The sequence below is a fragment of the Centrocercus urophasianus genome, unplaced genomic scaffold (genome assembly GCF_019232065.1).
Source record: "Centrocercus urophasianus isolate 14NV4802_14NV808 unplaced genomic scaffold, USGS_Curo_1.0 seq_18, whole genome shotgun sequence".
Lineage (NCBI taxonomy): Eukaryota > Metazoa > Chordata > Aves > Galliformes > Phasianidae > Centrocercus > Centrocercus urophasianus.
In genome coordinates, this window is record NW_024884733.1 from 6,782,928 (window position 1) to 6,808,554 (window position 25,627).

The 25,627-nt window shown below is 53.1% G+C and overlaps 4 protein-coding genes across 4 annotated transcripts; 2 read left to right on the top strand and 2 right to left on the bottom strand.

The window, feature by feature from the left end:
• Positions 1-2,063: 2,063 nt before the first annotated feature.
• LOC122160492 (1-phosphatidylinositol phosphodiesterase-like) lies at positions 2,064-3,100 on the bottom strand. Its single transcript, XM_042819023.1, has one exon. It carries the CDS (start codon positions 3,098-3,100, stop codon positions 2,072-2,074), a length of 1,029 nt encoding a protein of 342 aa, XP_042674957.1. The 3' UTR covers positions 2,064-2,071.
• A 685-nt stretch (positions 3,101-3,785) lies between these two features.
• HTATIP2 (HIV-1 Tat interactive protein 2) lies at positions 3,786-6,648 on the top strand. The gene is made up of 5 exons (XM_042819835.1): positions 3,786-3,969; positions 4,039-4,146; positions 4,298-4,435; positions 5,690-5,751; positions 6,221-6,648. The coding sequence occupies exons 1-5, from the start codon at positions 3,808-3,810 to the stop codon at positions 6,444-6,446; spliced, it is 696 nt and encodes a 231-aa protein (XP_042675769.1). The 5' UTR covers positions 3,786-3,807; the 3' UTR covers positions 6,447-6,648.
• A 3,560-nt stretch (positions 6,649-10,208) lies between these two features.
• RGS5 (regulator of G protein signaling 5) lies at positions 10,209-17,759 on the top strand. Its single transcript, XM_042819837.1, has 5 exons — positions 10,209-10,331; positions 13,688-13,798; positions 14,383-14,444; positions 14,549-14,715; positions 14,978-17,759. The coding sequence occupies exons 1-5, from the start codon at positions 10,288-10,290 to the stop codon at positions 15,137-15,139; spliced, it is 546 nt and encodes a 181-aa protein (XP_042675771.1). The 5' UTR covers positions 10,209-10,287; the 3' UTR covers positions 15,140-17,759.
• Positions 17,760-18,418: 659 nt separating this feature from the next.
• On the bottom strand, positions 18,419-23,957 carry RGS4 (regulator of G protein signaling 4). Its single transcript, XM_042820182.1, has 5 exons — positions 23,760-23,957; positions 22,631-22,735; positions 21,648-21,709; positions 20,691-20,857; positions 18,419-20,128 (listed from the first exon to the last, which is right to left on the bottom strand). The coding sequence occupies exons 1-5, from the start codon at positions 23,801-23,803 to the stop codon at positions 19,877-19,879; spliced, it is 630 nt and encodes a 209-aa protein (XP_042676116.1). The 5' UTR covers positions 23,804-23,957; the 3' UTR covers positions 18,419-19,876.
• Positions 23,958-25,627: the final 1,670 nt, after the last annotated feature.

Genomic DNA, 25,627 nt, shown 5'->3' on the forward strand with positions numbered 1-25,627 from the left:
TTGGTGCCCCTGCAGTGTGGCAACGGTACAATCTTTCTCAGAATCTGAAAGTGATAACAGGTTAGCCACAGGAAGACATGTTTACTGAAATATCACCCCAACCACGGCAGGGCGAGATGGTGGTACTGATTTGTTGAACCAGGATGGGGATGTCCCCAAATGTCCCTGGCATGCCCAAGGTGAAACAACCCTGGCTGCGAGGTGCAGTGGGGTTTGGGGACCCTGCCCACCACACCGTGTCCCCCTTGCCCTATTGATACCCATCAGAGCCATTTCTCTGACCCTGGAGATCTCAGCCTTGTGCCTTCACCCTGCAACAGAGGGAGAGAGAGCCACATGGCATCACTGCCATCTGTGCACCCCTGAGGCTGGCTCCTGTTGCCTGGCTGCAGCAGCACGTGCCAGGCATGGGTAAAGATTTGCCAAACAGGATGGTGGGGGTGGAGATAATGGAAACTTATCTCAGTGCCGGTGCAGTAAACAAGTGGCACTGCCTATCAGGGTGAGTGCAGCCTGGGGCATCCTGTCCCACACAGCCCTAGTCATTGACCTTATGGTACTGCCTTGTGTCCCCCAGACATCACCAGTGCTACTGCAACAGTCTGGTTTAATGCTTTAATGAAGTCGTCTTATTTCAAGAGGGCAAGCCCAGAGGTGGATTCTGCTGCCTGTCCCCCCAGCACGTTTTTGCCTCCCTCTGCCTCTTCCCTTCCCCTTACTCTGGCTCTCTCCCCAGCAGATCTGGCTCTGCAGCCATGCAGCTCTGCAAAGAGCCATGCAAACGAGCGGATGAATGCTCTCAGCCATCAGAGCCCTGCCTCGGGCTGGTGCCAGCCCCCCGGAGCAAACAATGTCCTGTACTCCTGCCAGGAAATCCGGAGGCAGCCCGGGTCGTGCAGCGAGGCCAGCTCCATTTTCCTGAACACAGAAGCATCCTTGAGCATGTTCATTCTTCACCTTTTGGCAGCTCAGGGCTGAGCTTTCCTCTCCTTCCAGCCTCAGGCAAGCGACCTGCCTTGTGCTTCCTGCCCTCTTGTGTTCAGTGCCAGCAGTGCTTTGATGCTTTCAAACCCTGGGACCTTGGTTATTTTTCTGCTTCTGAGGTCCTCTCTCCTTGGAAAGCGCCCTTCTCCTCACTGCCATCTGCGTGCAGAACTGAGACACCTCTCCTGCATTCTGGTCCTGCTGCTTGTCTCAGAGTTGAATGGTTCCTCTCTCAAAGTCCAGACTTGTGGGGTGAGACTCTGCAAAGAAAATAACTCCACCTAAAATAATGGGGGCAAGAGTGTCCCCAATATTTTGCTGTCATTTTGAAATTAATTCCTCCTTCTCCACATTCTAGCTTTCCACATCTGTGGTTTATTATAGAATCACAAAATCATTTAGTCCAACCCCAACCCATTCCCACCATGCCCCCTGAACATGTCCCTCACTCAGTGCCATGGTTCTTGAACACCTCCAGGGATGGTGACCCCACCACCTCCCCAGGCAGCCTGTGTCAGTGCCCAACCACTCTTTCTGAGAAGAAATGTTTCCTAATAATACTTGTGCTTCAGACCCCTCACAGCTCTGTTGCCCTTCTCTGGATGCATTTAAGAACAGGACCTTTCCACTCCATTCCATCTCCTGTCCCAAAAGTAGACAGACTCGTTGGCAGGCTTTGCTTTGACAGGACAAGGGGAAATGGTTTCAAACTAAGAGAGGAAATTAGATTGGATATAAGGAAGAAGTTTATTTCCATAAGGGTGGTGAGGCAGTGGCACAGATTGCCCAGAGAGGTGGTGGGTGCCCCATTCCTGGAGACAGCCAAGGTCAGGCTGGATGGAGCTTTGAGCTCCTGATGGAGCTGTGGGTGTCACTGTTCACTGCAGGCCAGATGGCCTTTAAGAGTCCTTTCCAACTCAAATGGTTCTATGATTGATTCTATCCCCAACTCCACTGGGGATCTTGCTGGCCTAGACCCATGCTGGGGCTCGCCCCCACCTCACCAACACCATACCTGGCTCCTGGAGGGATGCCATGCACAGCAGCAGCTCAGGCCACTAACCTCTGACTGCCAGCCCCTCCGCTGTCACACAGATGTCACATAGAGGTGTCTCAGTGCTGTGTGGGATCTCCGGGCATCCTTCTGCACTGATGTCTGTCGGCTGACATGTGAGGTTGCTCTCAGCAAGGGAGACACCGGCCCCAGCGGTGCCACCCGCAGCGTTCGTCCCCGCTGCCGCTGGGGTGTCTGTGGGGTGCTGGGGGCACCTGGCACACCTCCATTTGTCCCTGGGACGTTACTCTCAATGATGAGCTGGAGCAGGCCTGCTCCAGGGAAGTCCAAAATGACCACTCCCCAGCACACCGGCTGCCCCGAGCAGCGCTGCAGGTGCTGATAGCACTGAGGGTTGACGAAGCGGGCCACGTCCTCGGGGCAAGTGAAGAGCCCATTGCCGGAGCAGAAGGTGAGGTGCATGGTGGCAGGGTCCCCACTGGCTGCTGCGTCCAGGTGCCGCTGTGCTCGTGCCCATTTCCTCTCCAGTGAGAGCACGTTCCACGCATCGCTGATGCTCAGCCGCTCGTAGGGGATGCCCAGCACCGCCCGCTCCAGCGCCTCCAGCACCACGATCTTGCCCCTCACCTGGCCCAGCGTGGGCACCTCCTCCCGGCACCACAGCCGACCTCTGCTCTCCTCCAGCAAGCATCGCTGGAGCCGGGCAGCAAAGCGGGTCCGCGGGAAGAAGGGGAGCTCCTCCTTGATGCGCATCAACACAGCCTCGCCAGGGTGGGCGCGGAGGAAGCGCAGGGTGCGACGCAGGACTCCCCGCAGGCTGACCCGCTGGAAGGCACACAGATGGTAGACACGCAGCTCACCCCGTTCCAGCTTGCAGCGCACGTCCAGGAAGCGCACGCCAGCCGCCAGCTGGGCCTCCAGGCCCCAGCTCTGGCAGCGCAGGCGCCGGCCACCAAACAGGCTGAGGGAGTCGTGTGTGCCAGGGATGGAGAGGCGGGAGAGCGGCAAGGCGTCAGGCAGCGCTGCCATCCAGTCGGGGCAGCAGGCAGCAGGCTGGGCCGTGTTGTCGAACGCCGCATTGCGCTGGCCCCGTGCATCCATGCTGCAGTGAACACGGGCACCCCAGCACCGGGCCAGCCTGTGGTGGTGGGGTGCAGCCTGTTGGATGGGGTGTAGGCAGTGACTGGCAGGCTGAGAGGGATGCTGGCCATTATCTGGGTGATGCTTGTGATACACGTCATGTCCCACGTGCTTCAGGGATCCAGGCTCACTCCTAGCCAAGGAGAGCTCAGCAGGATGGAAAATTGCTGGGCTGATCCTGAATGCAGCCGGTCAGGCTGCACACCTCCCTCCTCAGGAATCAGGATAAACGGGACCGGGTGCCCCAAGGTCCTGGGAAGCTGCCTGCACCCGGAAAGGCACAGCTGGTTGGGGCTGCCATCACTGCTGAGCTGTGAGCCCCGTGAGCAGGAGGCAGCACCTGGGGGTGACTCACTGCCTACCCCTGGGACAAGGCTGCCTCAAACTGTGCTGCCCTGAGGGCTTTGATGCTCGAAAGGCGTGTACCCCTACAGTGACATTTCTCTGGGGACACAGAGCAGGATGGCCTCCTGTGACACTCTGTGAGAGCTCTCACTGAGCTGACCCCAGCATAGAGGCAGCACAGGCTGAGGGTGTGGACATTCTGCTGCCACCCCCGCTGGCATGACAGCAAGGCGGAGCGCTGGGGCAGGCGGGGAAAGCAGCAGCCGCAGCTCCAGGAGCGGCAGCAGCGCAGCCCAGCCTGCAGCGCGGCACCTCCCCTAAGCATGGCGGCACCGAGGAGTGGAGGTTCCTGCTTCGTGCTGGGGGGCTCGGGGGCGACGGGCCGGGCGCTGCTGCAGGAGCTGTGCGCACAGCGGCCCTTCAGCAGGGTGACGGTGATCGGGAGGCGGCAGCTGAGCCTGCCTGAGAGCAGCGGCGTGGCCGTGGTGCGGTGTGGGCCGGGGGTTGCGGGGTCCGTGCTGGAGGTTCCACCCTGATCCACGTGCCTCCCCCAGAAGCAGGCGGTGGTGGACTTCGAGCGGCTGGGCGAGCACGCCGATGCCTTCCGAGGCCACGACGTGGGCTTCTGCTGCCTGGGCACCACCCGGAGCAAAGCGGGTGCGGTGAGTGGCCCTGGCCGGTCCCAGGGGGTCACTGGGCATGGCCTCGCCCAGCGAGATGCTCGGATCTGGGGGATGTGTCGTGGTACCTCAGCTCCCGCTGGGGTGCCTGCTCGGTCAGAGGTCGCTGACCTTGCTCCTTGCCCTGCCCTAGGATGGCTTTGTCCGTGTGGACCGGGACTACGTGGCACAGGCAGCCGAGCTGGCGCGGGCAGGGGGCTGCAAACACTTCGTCCTGCAGTCCTCCCAGGGAGCGAACGAGCGCAGCAGCTTTCTGTACCTGCGGGTGAAGGTGAGGAGGGAAGCTGGGTGTGCTCCTAGAGATGGAGATGTGGGGACACTTGGGAACGAAGCTGGAGCTGAGGCTGCAAGGGGTCCAGTGGACCTAGGACTCTCCTGGTGAGGGGGAACAGAGAGCCCAGGAGATGGGCTGGCAGCACAGCAGCGTGCCCTGCTGCGTCCTAAAGGGCAGACACCAGGCGTTCAGCATCCTTACATTACTGAGCACCACCCACTCTTGCAGGACTCGCTCCTGCCTGCAGTGTGTCACACCGGCATTGCCAGGGCTGGGCCGCAACCCGTTGCCCCCCCGCCCCCCCCCCCCCCCCCCGTTGCTCTGCCCACTGTGCGTGCTGTTGCTGCAGTTAGCACTGCAGCTACAAGGGAGCGCTGCTGACTGCTGTTTGGCTGTCTGGCACTGACAGTCCTTTCCTAGAGAGCTTCCTAGGGCTGTCTCTCAAAAGCTGGGTTTTGTTTTTGTTGTTAATGAATTTCTGGGCTCTCTGCTGACCCATCCGTTTGCCTCGTTTGGGTCCCTGCACTGCCCTGCCCTCTGCTTTGGCGATTGGCATCTTGGCAAAATGCTTTGCATTTTGAGCAGGGTCAGCTCGGTGGTTCTCCCTTCCTTGCACTCCAAGAAACCCCTTTCCTCAGACATGGTTGTGGCCTGCATGGGAGAGGAGTGACCTTTACCTATAGCCAAATATATCTGGTTCCTGCCAGTTTGGGATGCCCTTCCTACTGCAACCCTCATCTCCTAAGTTATCTGGAGGATTACTCACGGCTCACAAGCACACACCAGTTGTGTGTTGGGCAATACCTGCAGGTGGCAGGTACAGAGGTGATGCAAGACTGAGCATATGTGCTCACAGCCCTCCAGAGGCTGGTGGGACTGTGGCTGGGCAGGTGGGGAAGGGTCAGCCACTGCTGCTTTTTGGCCACCTACCTCTGAGCAGGTCTTCTGCTTCTCCCTTTTGTGTCCATATTTTTCCCTACCACCAACTCAGCAGCTTTCCTTTGTTTGTTCATTTTACCTTTGCCACCTTGTAGAAGCCTGGGAGCTAAATCCCTGCTGGTCAGCCCCAGCACTACAGTCATGTCCTGTGGCTGTGTTGTGCACTGGGGGTCCAGGGGTAGGCTGCAGGATGCAGCACCAGCCAGACACTGTGTCCTGCTCACAGCTCAGCTCTTCCTTCTTCCTGATTCATAGGGTGGGAGACAAGGTGCCTGTGATGATCCTCAGCTTGTTTTGTCCCCACTGTGACAGGGAGAAGTGGAGAAACTGGTTGAGGCCGTCGGCTTTGACCGCTGCACCATTCTTCGGCCAGCGTGAGTAGCAGAGGGGACACGGAGCCAGGAAAGGGCTGGGAGATGGAGCCATGGGCAGGGTGCATTAGGGGAGGGTTGGGAAGGAAGTGAAGAGGGCCTCCAGGTGCAAATGCTGCTCCTACCTGCACCTCTTCCCCTCTGCTATAAGCAACAAGCCCAGCCATTTCCACAGCCCTTCCCGAAGCCATGCTTTTGAGGCTTGGGCTCAAAGCACAGGTTGGGGGACATTGGTTGAAGCTTAACTTCATCTGGAGGTCAGCCTGTATGGAGGGGCTGCTCTCCTGTATCCTTTCAACCATACTCTACCTGGGAGAACCAGCATCCTAGTTTTGGCAGCCTGTGGGTAAAAGGAGCTCCCAGTGATCAGCCCACTCATTCCAGGACCCTGCAGAAGCCACTTGGGGCCAGTGCAAGTTTTCCAGCTTGGCTGGGCTCTGCAGCCTGACCCACCTCACCTTCTTGCCCGCAGGGTGCTGCTGTGTGCACGCCAGGAGTTCCGCCCCATGGAATGGATCACACAGCGGATTCTGGGATTCAGCGCCCGGTTCTTCCCCTCTGCTTACTCAGTGCCTGTAGAAACAGTGGCGAGGGCAATGGTGGCCAGTGTGCTGCAGCCAAGTGGGGAGAAGGTGGAGGTGCTGGAGAACAAAGCCATTCATCAGCTGGGAAAGGCAGTGCCGCAGCCAGGCACATAGAGCAAAAGTGGTAATAAGTGGTTGGCTGACCTTCTGGATTCTGTTCTGGGCTGATGATGAATGTATGGGATAATACATAATAGAGTGGAGTGTTTGCATGGACAATGGGGAGCTGGGGTGCAAATCTGGGTAAGCATTTTATAATTTAAACAATTCCTTGACTTGAGACCTTGAATAAAACCCTGTGACTGGCCTGTGCTAATTGTGTTGAAATTCTGCTTTCCACCTGCATGTTGCCAGCCTGGCTGCATCTCCTGGTGCCACCTCAGGGAACACATTTGGGCGTATGGTTGGGGCACAGCTGTCCCCAGGCACCAGCACCCTTCACATGGCTGCGATCCCAGCAGCTGCATAGCACCCATATCCTCATGCTCTGTTGCGTGGCAAAGGAGGCAGGGCTGTTGGGCTGCCCAGGAGCCTCTTGCATCCCATCCCCTGCACCAAAGCCATTCTCAGGCCTCTCACAGGGTCAAGGACCGTGGTGGTTCTGCAGCTGGGAGCTTTACGTGACTCCTGCGCTCCCATCTGGCTGCAAGCCCAGTGGCTTTCCAGGGTTTTCTTTTCTTCAACCTCCCCCTGGTCCCTGTGTCAGTGACTCAGATGGGGAGAGGAGATGGGTGCCTGGTCTCTGTCCTCCCGCACAAATGTTCACATCACCAAGCTGGTACCTCAGAGACGTGGTGCCACCAAGCAGTAATCCAGGGAGACTGATCCAGAGAGAGCCAAAGGAGATCTGTAGAGTAATTCTTAATGTAAAAGGGGACATGCAAGGTGGGCTGCTCAGGAATAGCACACACACACCTGGAGGGGTTTGTGGCTTATGCAGCATGAAGGCTGCTCAAACATGCAGTGCTGGGTTACTCTGGTGTAAATGCATCCCAGTGCTCAGAGGTGTTATCAAAGGTGATGTGTTCAGCAGAGGAGAACAGGTGAATGCTTGAAACGAGACCTGTGAAGATGCAAAAATGGCATACATACAAGACAAAGAAAATAAAGAATGCAAACTCTGGGAAGTTACAGGTAAAAGGCAAACTGAGGAGGTTTGAGGAAAACATCCTTAAGGCATAAACATAAATCACGAAAGTGTAAGAAGCAAAAAGCTCCCCACAGAGCCTGGTGGGGCATGACATGAGCAAGTTTTATGAGAGAGCCATCATAGGAAAGCTTAAGGAGTTGACTCATATCAGCCTCTGCTGTGAACAAGCTCACACCAGCATCGTTCCTTCAGGGACACGTGATTGTCCCAAAGCGTTGGGCTGTGTAAGGGAAAAAGTGATTTTTAACCACATTTTTAGAATGCATAGTTTTAAAAAATGGCCAGTGCCAGAAGGAATGCTCAGATGGATTGCCAGAGAGTGCCTTGGGTGAGAATTGCAGCAATCCATCCACCAAGAAGTCAATGTTGCTAAATATGATGCTAATTTTCAGAAAGTTCCAGTGGGAACCAGGAAGCTGCAAAGCAGCAAAGCTGCGTTCTATAAAAGGCAAGTTGTTAGAAAGGAAAATAAAGGCCTGAAATAACAGAAACCAGAATAAATACGGTGCAATGGGAGATTCCATGTGGCTTTTGAGTGGGCAGCTTGAAGGCACGAGCCCATACTGCTCTTTGAGGATGTCAGTTGCTGTGTACATAGGACATGGTCCTCAGGGGGCATTGGATCTCCAAAATGCTCTCCCTAAAGGGCTCTTAAAGAAATTAAGCTGTCGTGGGAAGAAGAAGAAGGTCTGTGTATTCCTTTTAGGAAATATTTTCTTAGCACTCCAAAGCCTTGAAATGGACAAAACAAACATTTATTCCTAGACAAAGGTCTGGGGAAAACACCAGCTATTTCTGTGCAACCCTTGTTTTTGCTTAGCAGAGAGGCATCGCGCAGCATCTCCCCAGCCCCTCCTCACCCAGCTAGGGCTGAAAGAGGTGGAGGACCAGGCACAAGGTGAGGGAATAGATCTGCAGGGACATCCCTGTGTGCTCTGGGCCACTGAGATCCCCTCGGAGCAGCAGGAGGTTGGCACAGTGGGAGCTGTGCTGCAGCTGGACGGACAGCACGCAAGGTTGCTCAGCGTCTGCTGGACAGCATCCATGCAGACCTCCTGCTCCCACAGATCCCAGCTCCCCCGGGATAGCTGACCCTGGCTTCGTTGCTGGAAATTAATGAGGAAAAAACAACTGCAGTCCCCATGACTCCACAGCCGGGCGCATGGCTTCCCGTGCGGCTCTCATGGCCCTGCTGCCCTCCTGGATGGGGAGCTGTGAGAACTGCCGTGCCCTCTGCCCATCCCGCTCCTGGCAGCCTCATTGGGTGACAGCAGCACCTGCAGGCAGGCTGCAGAGCCTGGCACTCCCCACAGCCCTGGGGCTATGGGGCTCTGGGCTGTCTCCAGCACGGGGTGCATCATCTCTATGCCAATAACAGCTCAGGAACAGGCTGATAGAGCACCTGATCCTCTCAGATACCCCAGGTGTCCTTTCTTTTATCCCACTGTCATTGCAAACAGTAATTGCTAAGTCCAGCCCTCCATGCAGGCAGAGATGGCCCTGAATGTTTCTAGCAGACTTCCAGCTTTGGATTTCTACACTCAAATGTGGACACCAGTTTGTTGCACACCAGCAGGAGTTGGACTGGAATGGGGCCCAGGTCTGCCCCAGGGATAAAGAGGGGCACAGCTCTGACAGAGCTGGGGAGCAGAAAACACATCTGGTGTGAGCTTAAATCCATCCAGGGCAGTTACATTCACCCTTGCCACTTTAAGTATTGTTAAAGCACAAAGAGTTGCTTGGCTCTCCTTGCAGCATATATATGATGACTAACTAACGTGGGTCAGAAACCAGAGCAGATCATCCCCGGGGCCATGTGTGGATGGGCACACACTGCTCTGTTCAGAATGAGACACATCTGCAGCAGGTGTTGGGGCAGTTTTGGACCACGGGTTTGGTGCTGGGCCACCCGCAGCCAGGCTGACCCCCCAGGAATTTGCCCCTCAGCCTCACTCCATAGCGCTGCCTCTTCACCATGCCTGGCTGAGGCTGGAGAGAAGTCACACCATAGGCAGGCATTGGCTCCACAGTTCCCAGTTTCAGAGGAGCAAACAAAGTAAACATCCTCAATCCCAGAGAAGTGCTGTCACACTGCAGAGGACAGGCACTGGGTCCCTGCTCAAGCACTATTCCCCACTCTGCAGGCAGCTCCGGGCTCTGGTGTTTACTCTGCTTGTCTGCAAGGGGGTGGGAAAACAAACTCCACATAAAAGCGAAGGTAGGAAACCATCTAAGCCTCAACAAAGCATCACCATCATAAAACCAAACCATTTGTTATCATTAAAACATTTACTTTTTACACTTACAACTTGTTCTGGAACAAACACTACCTATCACTCACTTGCTGATAACCACTGCTGAAACTGGAGGTTTTGACATTAATCACAATGTTTATTTCAAAGGCAAATCCTTCTCCTAAGCACTTGATTTTCACGCAGGTAGTACTTTTGTAGGAAAAACATTCACTTGCAAGCAGCGTTACTACGCACCTCCTCTAAACACTGCCCCGGAGCCTGGTACACAAGCAAGGGGAAGCTTTGCGGGATTCTCCAAGCTCTGCAGCCTGGCCCTGGTGCTGCCATTCCCTGCTCTCACCCTAGGCACATGCATTTCCCTGTGCAAGCTGGAAGAAGGGAAAACAAAATCGTGAGGCGGCTGGGCCAGCTGCGTTGGGACGGCGTTGGGGGCTGGCAGGGATCCAGCTGACTGCACTATATAGCTGTCAGAGGGAGAGCTGGGCTGCAGATCGAGTCGCAGCCATCGCGCACCCTTTTCTTGCAGCTGAGGAAGGAGAAGCGTGCCAAGATGTGCAAAGGACTCGCCGCGCTACCGCATACATGCCTGGAGAGGTGAGAGCAGCTGGTTCTGCATCACTTATGGACTGGGAGGGAAGGGATGGGGCTGCTCCAGCTGCGGGTGGCTTAGAGCTTGAGGGTGAGCAGTGATGTGGCCCCAAACTCTGGTTTGGAAACCTCTCTGCTTGGCAAGGCTGCAGTGCCCCAAAAACCACCTTTTGACCCCACCGTTCCCCCATGCTGTCTCTCTGCCCATGCCTGTGGAACAGAGGACCAGTATCTAGTCCTGCCTCCCCACCTGCCATACCAGAGAATGGGGAGCTGCTACTCCCAGGAAGCCTTAGGGCAGCTTTGTTAGTGCAGGAGCAGGCTGAGCATGCATCAAGGTGCCTGGGGAGGCTGCCAGCAAGCCCCCACAGAAAAGTTTCACTGCTCAGAGCTATGGGGCTCTGCAGCACCCACACGTGGCAGTTGCACTCTCCTGTGGGTCTCAGGGTTGCAGCAGTAATGTTTGCAAAGCATGGTGGGGAAAGCAGAAACACTGTTGCCACTCTGCACCAAAACCACCTTTAACTTTAAAGTGCCTCAAAATCCTTTTTGTCTGATTATGTTCTTCTCAGCCCCTGATGACCACAGCCCTGAGCCCTTTCACGAGGCTCAGCTTTGTACACAGTGCTGTTCACCCACTCTTGCTGTCCCACCTCTGCCTGGCCATGATGATGCTCGTGGCACCGGCTGGTTGCTTTCATATCACGGGAGCATTTTGGGGCAGACTCCTCCGCTTCAGGCTCTGGTGCATTACAAAAGGCTTCTGGAGGGGCTCTCCATAGGTGCTGCTGGAAGAGGAGCTGCTGCATGAGGCTCCACCTGCATTCCTCAGGGCTTCAGCGACCTGGCAGCCACCCTGCTCACAGCCAGCTCAGCCCAACCCTGTTCACCTCCTGTAAGATCTCAGCCCACATTCCCTCACCTTCATGAGGCTGCCCATGCACCAGCTCCTACCTTTCTCATGCTGTCTACCGTGGAATGTTTTCTCCTGCAGTGTGTCTGGGGAGGTCTTGCTGGAGGCCTGCTGGACTGGTCCCTCCCCACCCTCTCCCCCTAGCACACGCTTGCTGGCCTATGCAGGGAGCTGAGATGCCTGTCCGGAGGCTGCTCCTGCAGCCAGCACTGCACTGCCTCCTCTCTAACACTCCATATTTGTCCATGTGTCCACCACAGCCAGCTGCTACAGCTGCAGCTGACATTTCAAGCTGCACCGGCTGTGCAGCCACACAGCTCCCCAACAATCCCCAGGGTCTGTCTCCTCACAAGGGATGTTGCATCCCACACCAGACATCGTGGGGATATTGCACTGTGATGCCACTGAGGCTCCTTGGTGGCTGCTCGCTCCTCAGCCTCTCCCACCTGTCAGGACATCAAGCAGATCCTGTCCAGAGAAAGCTTTCCCCATACAAACAGCCCCAGAAGCTTTACTGCCTGGAAGCAAACCAAGAGCTGCAGCCTTTCAGCTTCAGCTTTAACGTCTTTGAGCTTCTTGTTTTGTTTTCTAACTTTGAGGCTCTCCTGGACTGCATCTTGATGTGTTTGACAGAGTCCATATTTTCTCTTAATGCCTTTTGGAAGCTGTTCCTCAGACTTTTTCTTGGCTTGCTCCCACGTATTTTCACACATAACATTCCACTGTTCATGGTCTCTCCATTCCTCTCACTCTGGAGCTTGTGAAGAAAGCCTGTTTGCTTATCGCTGCCTTTTCAGTCCCACTGTTTAGTCTTCCTGAAGGCTTGCTTGAAGACTGGTGACACATCTACTTGAGCACTCTAGGACAGCGTCTTTTAAATAACTCTGCCCACCCACATACCTGTGAATGCTCAGCCCTTCTGGTTGTCCTTTTGGCAACCCTCCTCATTTCAGGAGCTTCCTCGTGCACCAATGAGGCCCCACAGCTGAGGACACACACTCAGGATGGGGAGGTCCTTGCTCCCATTCCCCATACCAGTCAGGGCAGGTGTCAAGGCAGCACCAGGTGTATCACAGCCAGACCAAGGGATGGAGCAAAGCTAGGGCTGCTCAGAGAACAGGACAGCAGGAGAAGAGGCTATAGTACAGCCCCTGAGCCTAAAATATAGGGCAGGGAGTTCAGGTGGGGCTGCTGAGGGCTATCAGTGCTCATTTGTGCCCTTTGTGCCACACAGGTGTTGGCTCTGAGCCTGTTACAGGATGGGAAATTGCTGGCAAGATTTTGAGCAAGGGCCAAATGCTATCCAAGGAGCACCTGCTGCTATGTGAAGTGATGTTGACCGCTTCCATACCCACAGTACAGGTCAGCACCCATAGCAGGGTGGTGAAGCATCATGTCCTGCTCAGACAAGGACAGATGGTCGGTCTCCTTCTCCCCTTTGTTATGCGGTCATGCTTGTGGATTAGATGTGGGTCCTGGTGACCTGCTGCCAGCACAGCCCACGTCCCCCACCCACCTGAGTCCTGGCACCTAGCTAAGCTGTGGCAGAGGTGGTGGTGCCAAGGGGGCATAGCCCCAGGGTCCCCTCAGCATGGTGAGTATGGGGACATTACCACCCTTCAACTCAGGTCCTGCTCCATCCAGGCAGGGTCTGACCTGCCTTGGAAGCACGAGGAATGGAAGCTGTCCCTGTCACTGCATTCATTTTCTGAGAAAAGCTAGTTTTCTGGCTGCGCTTCGGCTCCATGTAAGGGTTGCTGTTGGTGGCTGCAGCAGGCAGCACACACCCGTGGAGGGTGGAAAAGCAAAACAGAGAGAGATTTGCAGGCAGACCAAAAAAAAAAAAAGAAAAAAGAGTGGAAGTGAAATAGCAGACATAGCAAGGGAACGGTTTTGCACAGAGGGCATGTGAAAATAAGAAGTGCAGTGAGCCCTGGAGATATGCAGCGTGGCCACTGTCATCACACCGTGGTGAGGCTCCAGTAAAGCCCCCAGGGTCTGCAGGGCCCTCCCTGCTACAGGCGCAAGGCTGAGGTACCACTGAGAGCTGAGCCATGCAATGCAGTGGGTGCATGGGAGCAGGCTGACATGGGGCAGGCACCATGCACGGGCAGGCTGCCTGCTCACTTCCTCTGGACTTATTGCTATAGAAACTGCACAGACATCCCCAGTCCATCTGCATGGCAGCCAGGACAGGTGATGCAATTATCCCAGCTACAGATGGAGACAAAACAAAGAGATCAAGCTTACGAGCTGTGGCTAATTCTGAGCATCTGGCTTGAAGTGCTTCACACAGGCTCCTTTACAGCATCAGGGTCCATTTGTTCACATGTAATTAACAACATGGCTCTGTACCAGGCCAGGTGCCTGACCACATGGCTGTGCCACTCCAGCAGCTCTGTGGTCCCTCTTGTCCCCCTGCCCGACCTGCCTCTGCTCACCCCTGCAGGGCCAAGGAGATCAAGACCAAGTTGGGCATACTGCTCCAGAAGCCTGACTCGGCCATTGACTTCATCATCCCCTACCCGGAGAAGCCGGAGAAGCCAGCCAAGGCTGTGAAGTGAGCATGGGTTTGGGTGCTGGGCAGCATGGCTCCATGGAAAGCAGCTTTCTCACAAAACTCAGTTTGCATTGAGATTACACGTTCATTTAACACAAGTTTTGTGGAGTGGGTGGATTGAGAATCATGTCAGGAGGCAAAATAAGCCTTTAAAAGAAGAGTTAACTTAAATCTAAAAGCAGAATGGTGTCCTGGACACAGTCAATAGCCCCACTATTACCCCCAGCCCAGCCTCACTGTGAGCCTGAGCGTCAGGACATCCGAGCTGCTGGCCCAGTGCTCTTACTATCCCTCAGCACTGTCACCATCACATGTCATCCTTCATGTGGCCAAATGTTCATTTCCACTTTAAAAATCATGACTTGAGTTGTCTGACTTGCACGGATCCCTCAATGGGGAGTGCTTTCCTTTTGCCCCAATTTTGTGGCACCCCGCCTTGCTGTTTCTAAACTAAGCCTCAGAGATCCTGGCGACCCATCACCCCAGTTCTCCAGAGCTCTTCACTCCATCCCTCCCCATTTTTAAGGAATGACCACCTGCTGCACGATCAGCATGAGCTACCCAGGCTTTCTTTACCCCTTCAGACCATCCCCAGAGGAGGTCCTGCAGTGGCGTGACTCACTGGAGAAGCTCCTGCAGAACCCCTGTAAGTCCCCCTCTGTGACCGTGTCCCCCCCACAGCCAGTGTCCCCCTGGTGGGCAGTGGGGATTCAGGGTGCCCCAGTGCTCAGCAGTGCCTGACCCCTGCAGATGGGCTCGCCAGCTTCCGCACCTTCCTGTGCTCCGAGTTTAGTGAGGAGAATGTTGAGTTCTGGGTGGCCTGTGAGGACTACAAGAAGACCAAGTCCCCTGTGAAGATGGAAGAGAAGGCCAAGAGGATCTATGAGGAGTTCATCCAGACCGAAGCACCCAAAGAGGTTGGTGACTGCAGGGTGGGGATGGTGCTGGGAGAGGTGGGGGTTCCTCTAGCTGATGGCTGCAGGGCAGGCTGTGCCACAGCCACGGGGCTTGCAGCAGCTCTGGTGCCTTGTTTGCAGACTTAGCAGCCACCCTCAGCCCTTGCCTGGCTGACCTGCCAGGTCTGTCCCCATGACCTTTTAGTGGGATAGAGCAGGTGAGGAGATGCTACCATCCCCTCACAAATGTGAAGCTTCCATCCTTCTCACGCTCCCATCGCAGGTGAACATTGACCACTTCACCAAGGCTGTGACCATGAAGAACCTGGTGGAGCCATCGCCGAGCAGTTTTGATATGGCTCAGAAGAGGATCTTTGCTCTGATGGAGAAAGATTCCCTGCCCAGATTTGTGCGGTCGGAGTTTTATCAGGAGTTAATCAAGTAGCAATGCGGCCAGGCTGCATGAGGCAGCTCACCACGGGCAGCCCTATTGCTTCTGTCTCAGCACCTACTCCTATAGCCACTTTGCTTTCATGATGCCACCCTACAAGAGCACTTAGGAATGCTGCTAAACACCTGCCTCAGTGCTTTGGACTCTCAGATGTCCCAGTGTCTCCTTTCTTTCCCATAGAGGACCAGCTCACAGGATCACCAGGTGATGCTCCAGGGCCTGACTAGTTCAAAACACTGGCATTGTTTAGCAACCCTATGTACCAAGCTCATAGTTTCCAGTCCGCAGCTGCATCCCTACTGTCCACATGCAGCCTGGTGGCATCTCTGGGGGTGCTGCTGTGATCGCTTCTCTCTCTGGTTGCTTCTCTGCAGCAGGCATGCCACAGCGATACTTCTGCACAAACCCAAACCAGGGGCACAGGTGAGAGGAAGGAGGACTGTCATGCTGGGGGAGAAAAGAGCTGCTGGGTGAAGCCCGTCAGAGCAAATTCCAGGGAACATAAAGCAAGCAAACAGCAAAGCCAAAGATGTCATTGGAAATATGAACAATAAAACCCCATCTTCTTGAACAGATAACAAACTCTGTTGAGTTTGTGTAGCCTGCCTCTCTCTTCTGTCTCCCTCTCTCTGCCCAGGGCACGTGTTTCTACAAGGCCATCTCCTAAAAAGACCACATCTTTTCAAGCAATCCAAATCCAGCCTGCTGTCTGCTACCAGAAGAAATTGCATCTGACGATGGGGCAAAGGCACATGCAAAAAGTAGCTGGGGCCTCATCCAGCCCCGAACCAGAGAGTCCCTGGATGTAGAATGAGCTGAGCCCCATCCCTGGGGGATCCCTGCAGCATCTGTGTGCAAGGAGCAGCAGGCAGGGACTCACTGCCTGCACCCACCTGCACTCAGACTGCTAAACTTTAGGCCATGAGGCTCCACACAGCCTCTTCAGCATTTACAGAATCGGATCAAACCTCAGTAAACCCAAATATTTACATGCTGTCACTATGGCAACGAATAAAAATACCACAGGAAGTGGGCTGCATTTTCCAGGCAGGGAGGGGATACAGGGGAAAGATGAAGGCGACCATAAGCATGATGTTGGCAGTGGCTTTTTTTTTCTCCTCTCAAGCAAGTGGCTGGGAAAGTCGGAGCTGGAGCAGCAGGTGAGGCTGGCAAATCCTCTGGAGTGGCTCAAGCTGCCCAAAGGTGTGGGATAACCTCAGCATGGGTGCATGGCAGGAGTGGGCAGGAGGCTCAGAAAGTGCCACCATCAGGATATCCCCACCACAACCCGCACGTCTTCATGAAGAGGTGCTACCATTACCAAGTTTGGCATGTTTAACCTCCCTGTTCACAGCATAGAAATGCAAATCCAACCAGGCTTCTCCATGGAAAGACCCAGACCTTTAATTCCCACGAATGCTTTGGCAGCTATTTCTAGATACCCTCACGTGTTTCGCAGTTGAACACTGATGTTGACGCTCTTGAAGTTTGGATTCTACTGGAAGCTGAATGTGCAAAGAAAACCTGGGATGTCATTGGCTGCAGCAGCTCTGTGTGGGGCAGGAAAACAGGGCTGGGGTATGTGAATGCCCAAAAGAAAGCTGAAGGCCATGGAGGTGAAACAGACCCATTGGGAATCCCACCCCAGCTCGACCTCTACTGAAAATGTTGGAAACTTGCTTTAGGGGTGATGTAACAGTTCCAGCAAGGAACAGGGCGGCCATGAATTGTGCCCCCAAAGTGTTTTGGAGCTCTTGTGAAGTTGTGTTTGTGTAGAAGGCTCGTTTGGGCATGCTTACCTGGAAACATAGCGATGCTTGCACCGCATGGCCAGGCTTTCTGCAGGCCCAGGAGTGTTTGCTAAGTTAGTAACAACCATCATATCTCTGGTAGCAAATGCTTCATGTATTTTGTCACTCTTGCTTTTACCAAGTTTGGCATATATATGAGCACTCTTCACATGACATTATACATCTATAACGTTGCGTCCATACTTAAGTATACACACACACATATACATACTCTTAATATTGGCATCCAGATCCAAGTCAGCCTGTGAATCAAAGTGCAGGATATGGTGCCTGGGGTCTGAGGGATAAGTAAATGGATTTAGCATGGTTCCCAACACCACCAAGGGAAACCTCAGCCCCTCACCTGCTGAAAAGAGAGATGCATCCTCCCTCACACCCTTAGAGGCCACCCTGTGCCATGGCTCTGGCACTGTGCACCCCAAGGCCCATAGGGTGCCTGGGGACCCTCCTCTGCCATGGGGCAAGGCAACCCCATGATGCAGCCTGGGCCCCAGCACCATCCCAGCATGGGATGGCCATTGGTGCCCATGGGTGGCTGTGGGTGTCCCAGGGTTCAGCCCAGCCCCTGGCCACTGGTCTGGGCTCCCTGGGTGGGAATGCAGAGGGCCATGGCCAACATCCAAGGTTGGAGCAGGATGGGCTCCTTACAGGTCCAAGGAGCTGCTTCTCAGTTTGATGTTCTCCATGTGGTTTCCATGCTTGAAGATGCGGGATGTTGATGTACACTGAGGAACTGGTTGCATTAACCCACATTCTTGTACCACTCAGTAATCCACGTATAAACATTTATTTCTGCTACTGTCTCAATGGACTATTTATTCTGTCTCTGTGTCGAAGGGGCAGCATCCTTACCTTCCAGAGGGCACTCCTAAAGCCCTGGCAAGCAGCAAAGTCTTCTGAGAGCTTCAGCTGTGCCAGATGTGTCAGTTTCCCAAGAAACTGGAAAAGGGAATAAAAATACCACCCCAAGAGACTAGAGCAGAGGAAATCCCTGGCGCCAGCACAGCCTGGGCATCCCCCAGTGAGCAGCTCTACCTCTGCAGTGCTTGGGCACATGGTCAGATGAGCCCTGAGCTGCAGTGTGCTCCCCTCTGGAGCTCTGATGTGCAGGTGGGGAAGGGGAAATCCCAGCTGCAGAGGCACATGGGACACCAGGGATTTGCAATGAGGAGGTTCCCCCATCCATGGGTGGCCCTGCGCTCACCCCAGCCCTGTGACGAGGGTGGGCATTCCCTGTTAGGAACAGCATGGACCCCAAAAAGCCCACCCCTACTCCCTGCCCCAAGATGATGGATGCCTCTGCGGGGGAGCACACCTGTAGGGGTTTAATGGCTGCTTCACCCTTCCCCGATTTAAAACAATGGCAGCAGAGCCACTTGTGAAATGACTTTTCAGAGGAACTTTAGTCAGTGAATTGCATCACCGCGCATTCTTTGGTTCACACAACAGCACTTTAGAAGGGACTAATCCAAATATGTTTTATTTAGTATGTATTCATTATTATTTAAATATCAATACATTTTTTTTTGCAAGAGTTGTCAAGAGTTCCCAGTACCAGAGGCAAATAAAACATAGCCACATGCTCAGCTATGCTCAGAGTATTAGAAGCTCTCCATCTTGCAGCTGAACATGCAGGGTGGTATGTGTCAGCACACAAAGAAATGCAAAAGAAAGCAAATGTGAGAAGAGACGCTTTTGCGTGGGCCTCAAAGCACCTACTGGAGAGCCACAGCCTTCTGCCATGTCAGAACCCCTGTGAGGACAGTTGTCTGAGCTGGGATGCAGTGTGAGGAATGTATGGCTGTCAGAGCAGCAATTTCTAGCTAGGGAAAGACTGAGAGCTGGGGAGAGTACGACCAGAGCCCAGGAGCAGTAGTGAGGCCAGCACACCCCTTCCACCATCTTCAGGACAAAAGTGAGTAATGCAACTACTGGATGACATGAATAACTTACATTAATAACTTAAAAAGCAAACAAACTAACAAAAAAAAAAAAAAAGCCTGTAATATTTCAAGTATTCCCAAGCAGCGCCTTCCCTCAGCTGTTGTGATAATGGTCTTAGTCTATTACAAATTGCTTCATTCAAGTCAGGACAGGCAAACCTGCGTTCAAGAGTTACTAATATCTGTCTAGAAGAGAAGGAACATGTTTCAGTTCTGCTCTGCTATAGTATAAGAACGATAGATTTAGTTTGGGAGTGTGAAGGGTACAATTATGTTCAAAAAACTGAACCTCCGCCCAAATAATAGCTCTGTGCAGCCTTAAAAAAAGATAAGGTCCTCAGCCAACTTCATCTAGATGCTACAGACAGGAAAAGCAGCTTGGAGAGAGCTTTCATGCAATTTTGTGTAATGACCATAGGAGACTGTGTGCTAGCCTGAAAGTGTTGATCTCCCTTCAAGAAAGAGTGGAGCTCTTCCTGTGCCTGATAGCTGGGAGCTATACAAACAGCTAAGGACCAGACCAAGTCCTTCCTTCCCACCTAAGCTCTTGCTGATTAGAAGGGGTGAGAGGTATCAGTCCTCACCACCTTGCGTGGCCTCCCTGCTCCTTGCTACGCGTCACACCGTGACACCATGAGACTGTTCCCTTTATGGCCAGCACTAGGTGTGAGTGTGTGTGCCCCTTCCCTGCTGCTCCCACCCTCCTGGGCTCAGTGCTTGTCAGAAATGGACCCACAGTGACCTCACTGCGCTCTCACATCAGACAGACCCCAGGGCTCCTACACAGTCGGAGTCGGAGGGTTTGCTACACAAACTGAGCCTGGTTTGGGTTACAAATGCTGGCTGCTGCGTGACACGGGACACAATGGGGACATTAGACAGCTACTGAAGACAGCTCTGTTGCTTCATGCCAATGAATGCTTTTGCTGCCATATATTCCTACGAGAGCCCAGCCTGCTCCTGACCTCACTGCAGGTTCAGGCACACTGGGAGATGATATTAGAGTTACAGTCTATGGCATGAGCCTGGGCTCTTTTGCAGTTTTCGGGCCCACAGCCAGCTGTGGGTGAGCTGACCAAGTCCAGGTAGTAGGGGGACTTGAGGAAACGGCGGTAAGAATCCTTCTCCATGAGGGTGAATATTTTTCTCTGAGCCTCATCAAAGCAGGACAGCGTAGGCTCCAGCATATTGTGGCTCGTCTTCTCCCGTGTGCATGAATCCAGGTTGACCTGTGGGCCAAAGGGACAGCATAAGTAGCATCTGTCCCAGGAATGGTTAGCATATCCAAGTGCCTCCTAACTCCACCAAGTAAACTTAATCTGTCCGTGTGGGCAGTGGTCTGAAATGACCCTTGGACATCCTGTAGCCTTCAAATAATCCATGCAGATGGACACCAATGCATCTCTTCTGCTAGATGAATTGTCAGGGCAGACTGACACATGCTCCTCTTGGATTCAGCCCGGCACTAACCTCAAGCAACTTCATGAGGAGGTGGAACACTGGGAATCAGCATCCTCCTGGGCTTTTCCCACCTGAGTGTGCATGTGGGATGGCCACATAACTAGACCCACTTTCTCTCTATCCAAGTTAAATATTAACACAATAAAGATGACACTATTTCCTTGCTAAGCACAAGAGAAGAGGCACTTTTCAATTCTTGTGAAACTACCAGAATTCTTTTCCCTATTTCTGGCCTGGTTCAGGACCTGGGGTCTATGCCGTGTATAATGTCGTGTGAAGGGTGCTCATATATATGCCAATCTATGCCCCAAAAATATTCTGTGCACATACCTCTTTTGTTGCCTGCACAGAGATGAATTCATCATATATCTTCCTGGCCTTGGGGCTGAGCTTGGCTGGTGACTTGGTTTTCTTGTAGTCCTCACAACTGACCCAGAACTCGATGTTTTCCTCACTGTACTCAGATTTGAGAAAAGCACGGAAAGCAGCCAGACCTCCTACAGATCATGGAGGAAAATATATAGGGTTTATAGAGGAAAATCAGAGCAGGTAAGAGCGTTAATTTCTGGGTTTGGTCAACACATATGAACACCATATGCCTCAGCAAACAGCAGTTCTGGATTACCCTTGACTGAGCAATTCCTTTCCGCTGGCAATAGCTCCAGCCTCCACAGCAGCAGCTCGTGCAGGCCAAAGGAGGCTGGAATTCAGGCAGGTCCCACTGGGATGTCAGACATGGGTCTTCAGCTGCCTGCCCCCACACTGTGACCCTCAGTGGCTCAGCCAGAACACAAGCAACTTGTATGATCCCAGAAGGACCTGAGGAGCCAGCTAGCATATGCTGCAGAGTCTCAGGCCATGGGAATGGCGTGAAGGAAACCTCAAGGGCATCAGTGTGGTCTGGAACTGATAGGAAGACAAAGTCTCCCATGGAGACTCAGCTGGAAATAGCTTCTCTGCTTTCTGCCTCTTGTTTAACCCAATGTTAAAGACTGCGTGCTGCAGTCTTGCTGCTCCTGAAATCATCTGGCACAGGAGTGGAACAGTTGCCCTCACAAAAGGGACAGCCTAGCAGTCAGCCAAAGCGCCGCTCTTGATGCCCCTTGGATCTCACATACAGCACCCTTCACCACCCCTCCCAGAGGCCAAAGGAGCTACATCGTGCTGTTAAAAGACACAAGATAACACCCCATGCCTCTTAGGACTGCTAGGCATGTTGGCTGCTGGCAGGACCCTCAGCATCTCCTCCTCAGCATCAGCATCAGCAGAAGGAAACTCTTTACTTACTGTCATGATGGATCAAATTTTCCAATGACTCTGCCCACTTTTTGACTTCCTCTTGGCTAACCCTGTCAGGAGAAAAAGGGAGAATCATAGAATCATTAAAGTTGAAAAAAACCGCTAAGAAGATCTAGTCCAACCATCAGCCCACTCACAGCATGCCCACTAACCACATCTCAGTGCCTCATCTACATGGTTCTCGAGCACCTCCAGTGACAGTGACTCCACCACTTCCCTGGGCAGCCTGTGCCAGTGCCTCCTTTCAGGTTGGTGTAGAGAGCAATAAGGTCACCCCTGAGCCTCCTCCAGACTAAACACTCCCAGTTCCCTCAGTCCCTTCTCATCAGATTTGTATTCCAGATTCTTCATAGCTTTCTTGCCTTTCTCTGGACACTCTCCAGGGTCTCAATGTCTCTCTTGTAGTGAGGGGCCCAACACTGAACAGAGCACTTGTGGTGTGGCCTCGCTAGAGCTGAATAGAGAGGGATGATCACCTCCTGCTCCTGCCAGATGCACTATTTTTGATACAAGCCAGGATGCTGTTGGCCTTCTTGGCCATCTGGGCATACTGCTGGCTTATATGTTCAGCTGAGCATTGACCAACAGCCCTGATCCTTTCCCTCCACACAGCTTGCCAGCCACTCTGCCCCAAGCCTGCACCACTGCATGGGGCTGTTGTGACCAAAGTGTGGCACCTGGCACTTCATCTTGTTGAACTTCGTCCCATTGGCCTCAGTCCAGTGATCAGCCCATCCAGATCTCTCTGTAGGGCCTTCCTACCCTCAGGCAGACTGACACTTCCTCCCAGCTTGGTGTCGTCTGCAAACTTATTGAGAGGGCATTCAATTCTGGATTCAAGCACACAGGAGTTCAGGAGGCACTATGAAGCAGCAGCAGCAGCAGAAATGCTAATGACTCCATCTCACTGCAGGAGTAAACAGCACATTGCAGCCAACCTTTGCTCAACTGCATGGCAACACGGCTCTTACCTCTGGCTTGGAGATACTTTCTCCTTCTTGCCCTGTGGAGAGCCATAGTCACAGGAGTCTGACTTCTGCAGCAAGACACCCAGACGATGCTTCATATCCTTGGCACTGAAAGAAACAATTCAAGAATGACATGAGAATAATGCACTATGACTCCCTCTGCAGCCACCTTGACTGCAGTAAGCTTGTTCAGCACTGTTTGGTTAGACCAAAGCAGGTCACAGCCAGTGACTCCAGTGCTGACTTTTCACTCCTTGTTTCATTTGCTAGACAAAATACAGCAAAGTCAAAGTGTTCATTTCTCACTCTCAGCAGCATCATCTTGCTGAGCTCCTCAGCCTGCAGGGAGGGCTGGCAAAGGGGGAGAAACGGTTGTATTACTACTAATTGTTTACACTTAAAATATTGTGATAGAAAAATATCACTAAATGTGCTGCTTCTCCCTGAACTGACTTGCCCAGCTACCAGTGTCTGATTCTATGCTTACTAATGCCTTCCTACAGGAGGATGTCAGTATTATTTGTTTCCAAAGCCATGTTGAGCAGGCAGCCTTTTTCCCCAGATGACAGCAGGCGTACATACTGGGCTGTGGGGCAGGTCATGGTGCTGGGGGTGCACAGGCAGCTCAGCCAGCACAGGGGTGGCCTGGCCAGTGCCACACATGGGGCACAGCCACCCCACATCAGCACCTGTCTCCTGCTCCTGCAAAGTTTGTTTTCTAACTTGGGCTGTGTTCTGGGGAATGAGCCCCAGTTGTTGTGAAATCATGTCTGCCTTGCTTCCCCCTCAAAGAAATCAAGAAAAGGAAACTCACCAGAGATAGAGCGCTGAAAGCAGAAAAGGGGTAAAAGCTTGCGGCAGAAGCAGATGACAGGAATATCAAGGCAGAGCAATGCTGCAAGCTGTTTGTTTTGCTGATGGGAAGGACGGTTGTAGCATTCCCACAGCTCAGTACAAATCCCTTAGGCAATTCTGTTTCTGACTAACAGTAAAAAGCCCGTAAACCATCATTTGTATCTAATCTTACAAAGGAATCAGAGCCAAATCTGCCACTTCTGCCTCAGACACAAAGTGCATCAGCGTAATCTCCAGGCTAACAAGACCACGAGAGATGCTCAGAAATAAACAGTACCTTTTTAAGCAAGTGGCTGGCAGTGCAGCGAGTCCCTTGCACATCTTGCTCCCAAGGTCAGGTCTGTATTCCAGGAAAAAGAATAACCACAAGGCAGGAAGCAGCAGGGGCTGCGCAGATCCTTTGCTGGCTGCAGAATTCGGTCTGCCTGTGAGCCAGCTGCTTGGCGTGGCTCTGTTTTATAGCCTAGCCCAGCCAGCCCAGCAGAGCTCAGTGACCCAGTCAGCAGCCAGCATAGCAGCTGCACCGTCCCCCTTCTGCCCACCCAAGAGGAAGAGGGTGACGTATAAGCTGAGACAAATGGCTGAGTGGGACTGAAAATCTTACCAGAAATGAAGCTGGGTGGCTGCAGAGATGGATTCTTTGCAAAGGATGGAAAAAGCTCCAGGGGCTTTCCCCTGTCTCAAAAGATGAAATGGTGCAGATAAAAGCTGGGGGAAGATTTCAGAGGGGCAAAGGGTCAGGGGAATCTGTTCTGTCAGTTCCTTGGTTCATTTTCCCATTCTTTTTGGAGGAACCTAGTGAAAATAAGGGGCAAGAATTCAAAACCCCATAGGTTCCCACAGCCTCAGCAAATGCAGAAGCTGGAGCTGTAAGGAAACAGGAATGTGAATTCACCAGGGAACTACCCAGGCAAATGAGACTGGGTACTTTCGTTCTGGAGGCGTGTGGATATATGCCTTTGATCAGGCTGAAAAAAGAGGTCTGAGGAGCACATCACCACTGGAATACAAAATGAGTTAGTCCCAGCACATTTATATTTAAGGACAGCTCGTGCATATGTGTAGGAAAAAAAAAGATGAGACATTGAGAACATGGCTGCCTTAAATATACGGGTATCACTAACACCTCACTTCTTCACCTGCATTTGCCCCCACTCAAAAGCCAGACCTTGCTACTCAGTGTATCTGAGCACCAAGGGGAGAAGATTCATCAACACACTGGGCATAGCAGTGCCTCCTTGGAGGGGACTTCCTGGCAGCATTGAGGCTGCTCTGTGCTAAAGGATGGATGCACCACACACCTGGGCATGGGGATGCTTGGCTGCACTGCTTGGTTTTAGTGTAGTTCTGAAGCCGAGTTGAAGACTCCAGCTGTGCCACTTCTCCTCACCGCCAGGAGGGTGCAGAAGGCAGAAGCAGGCTGAAAGCACCCCTCTGGAAGCAAGAGCTGGCTGATACTTACTGAGTTGCTGCTCAGCACAGTCTACCATCTTAGAAGAGGGTGTCATGCACCATCATGCACACATGCTGCTCCTGTGAAACAAAGCAGCTTCAGTTCAGCAGCAGGTTGTCTGCCCACGTTACCCACTGCTGGGCTCCCTCTCCCCAGGACATTTGAAATACTTTGCCCACAGCCTGGAAAAGGTGTAGGGTAAACTCTTCCCTCCCATATCTCTGCAGCCTCCAGCCTGCAGCGCAGAAGACCCAACTCCTGGACTAGCTTACCTGCCTTGGCACACTGCATCCTCTCCGTTTGTTACCTGCACTGGATGTTCACAAAGTGAAGCGTTAAGTGCTCCAATAAACCTTAAAATGCTTTTGTTCTAATGTGACTACTGCCAGACCTGAGCTGTGCAGTTCCCACACTGTTTGGACTAAAATTTAACTGTAGCACAAGGCACTGTCATACTTCATCTGAGTGTTGGTGAGCCAACAGCACTTGGGTGGGTCTGTGGGGGGTGACAGAGCACTGCAGAGCTGGTGCCAAAGCTCTCTGATGTATCCTGTTTCAGAAGTCAAAGAGCAGAATATGGCCAAGGAGAAAAATCTGACTTAATTGAGCAATTTAAAGATGTAATTAATTTTAATCTTACACTTGCGAGATTCTACTGCTGCTAGCAGACTGTAGCACACTCATGCTTGCTA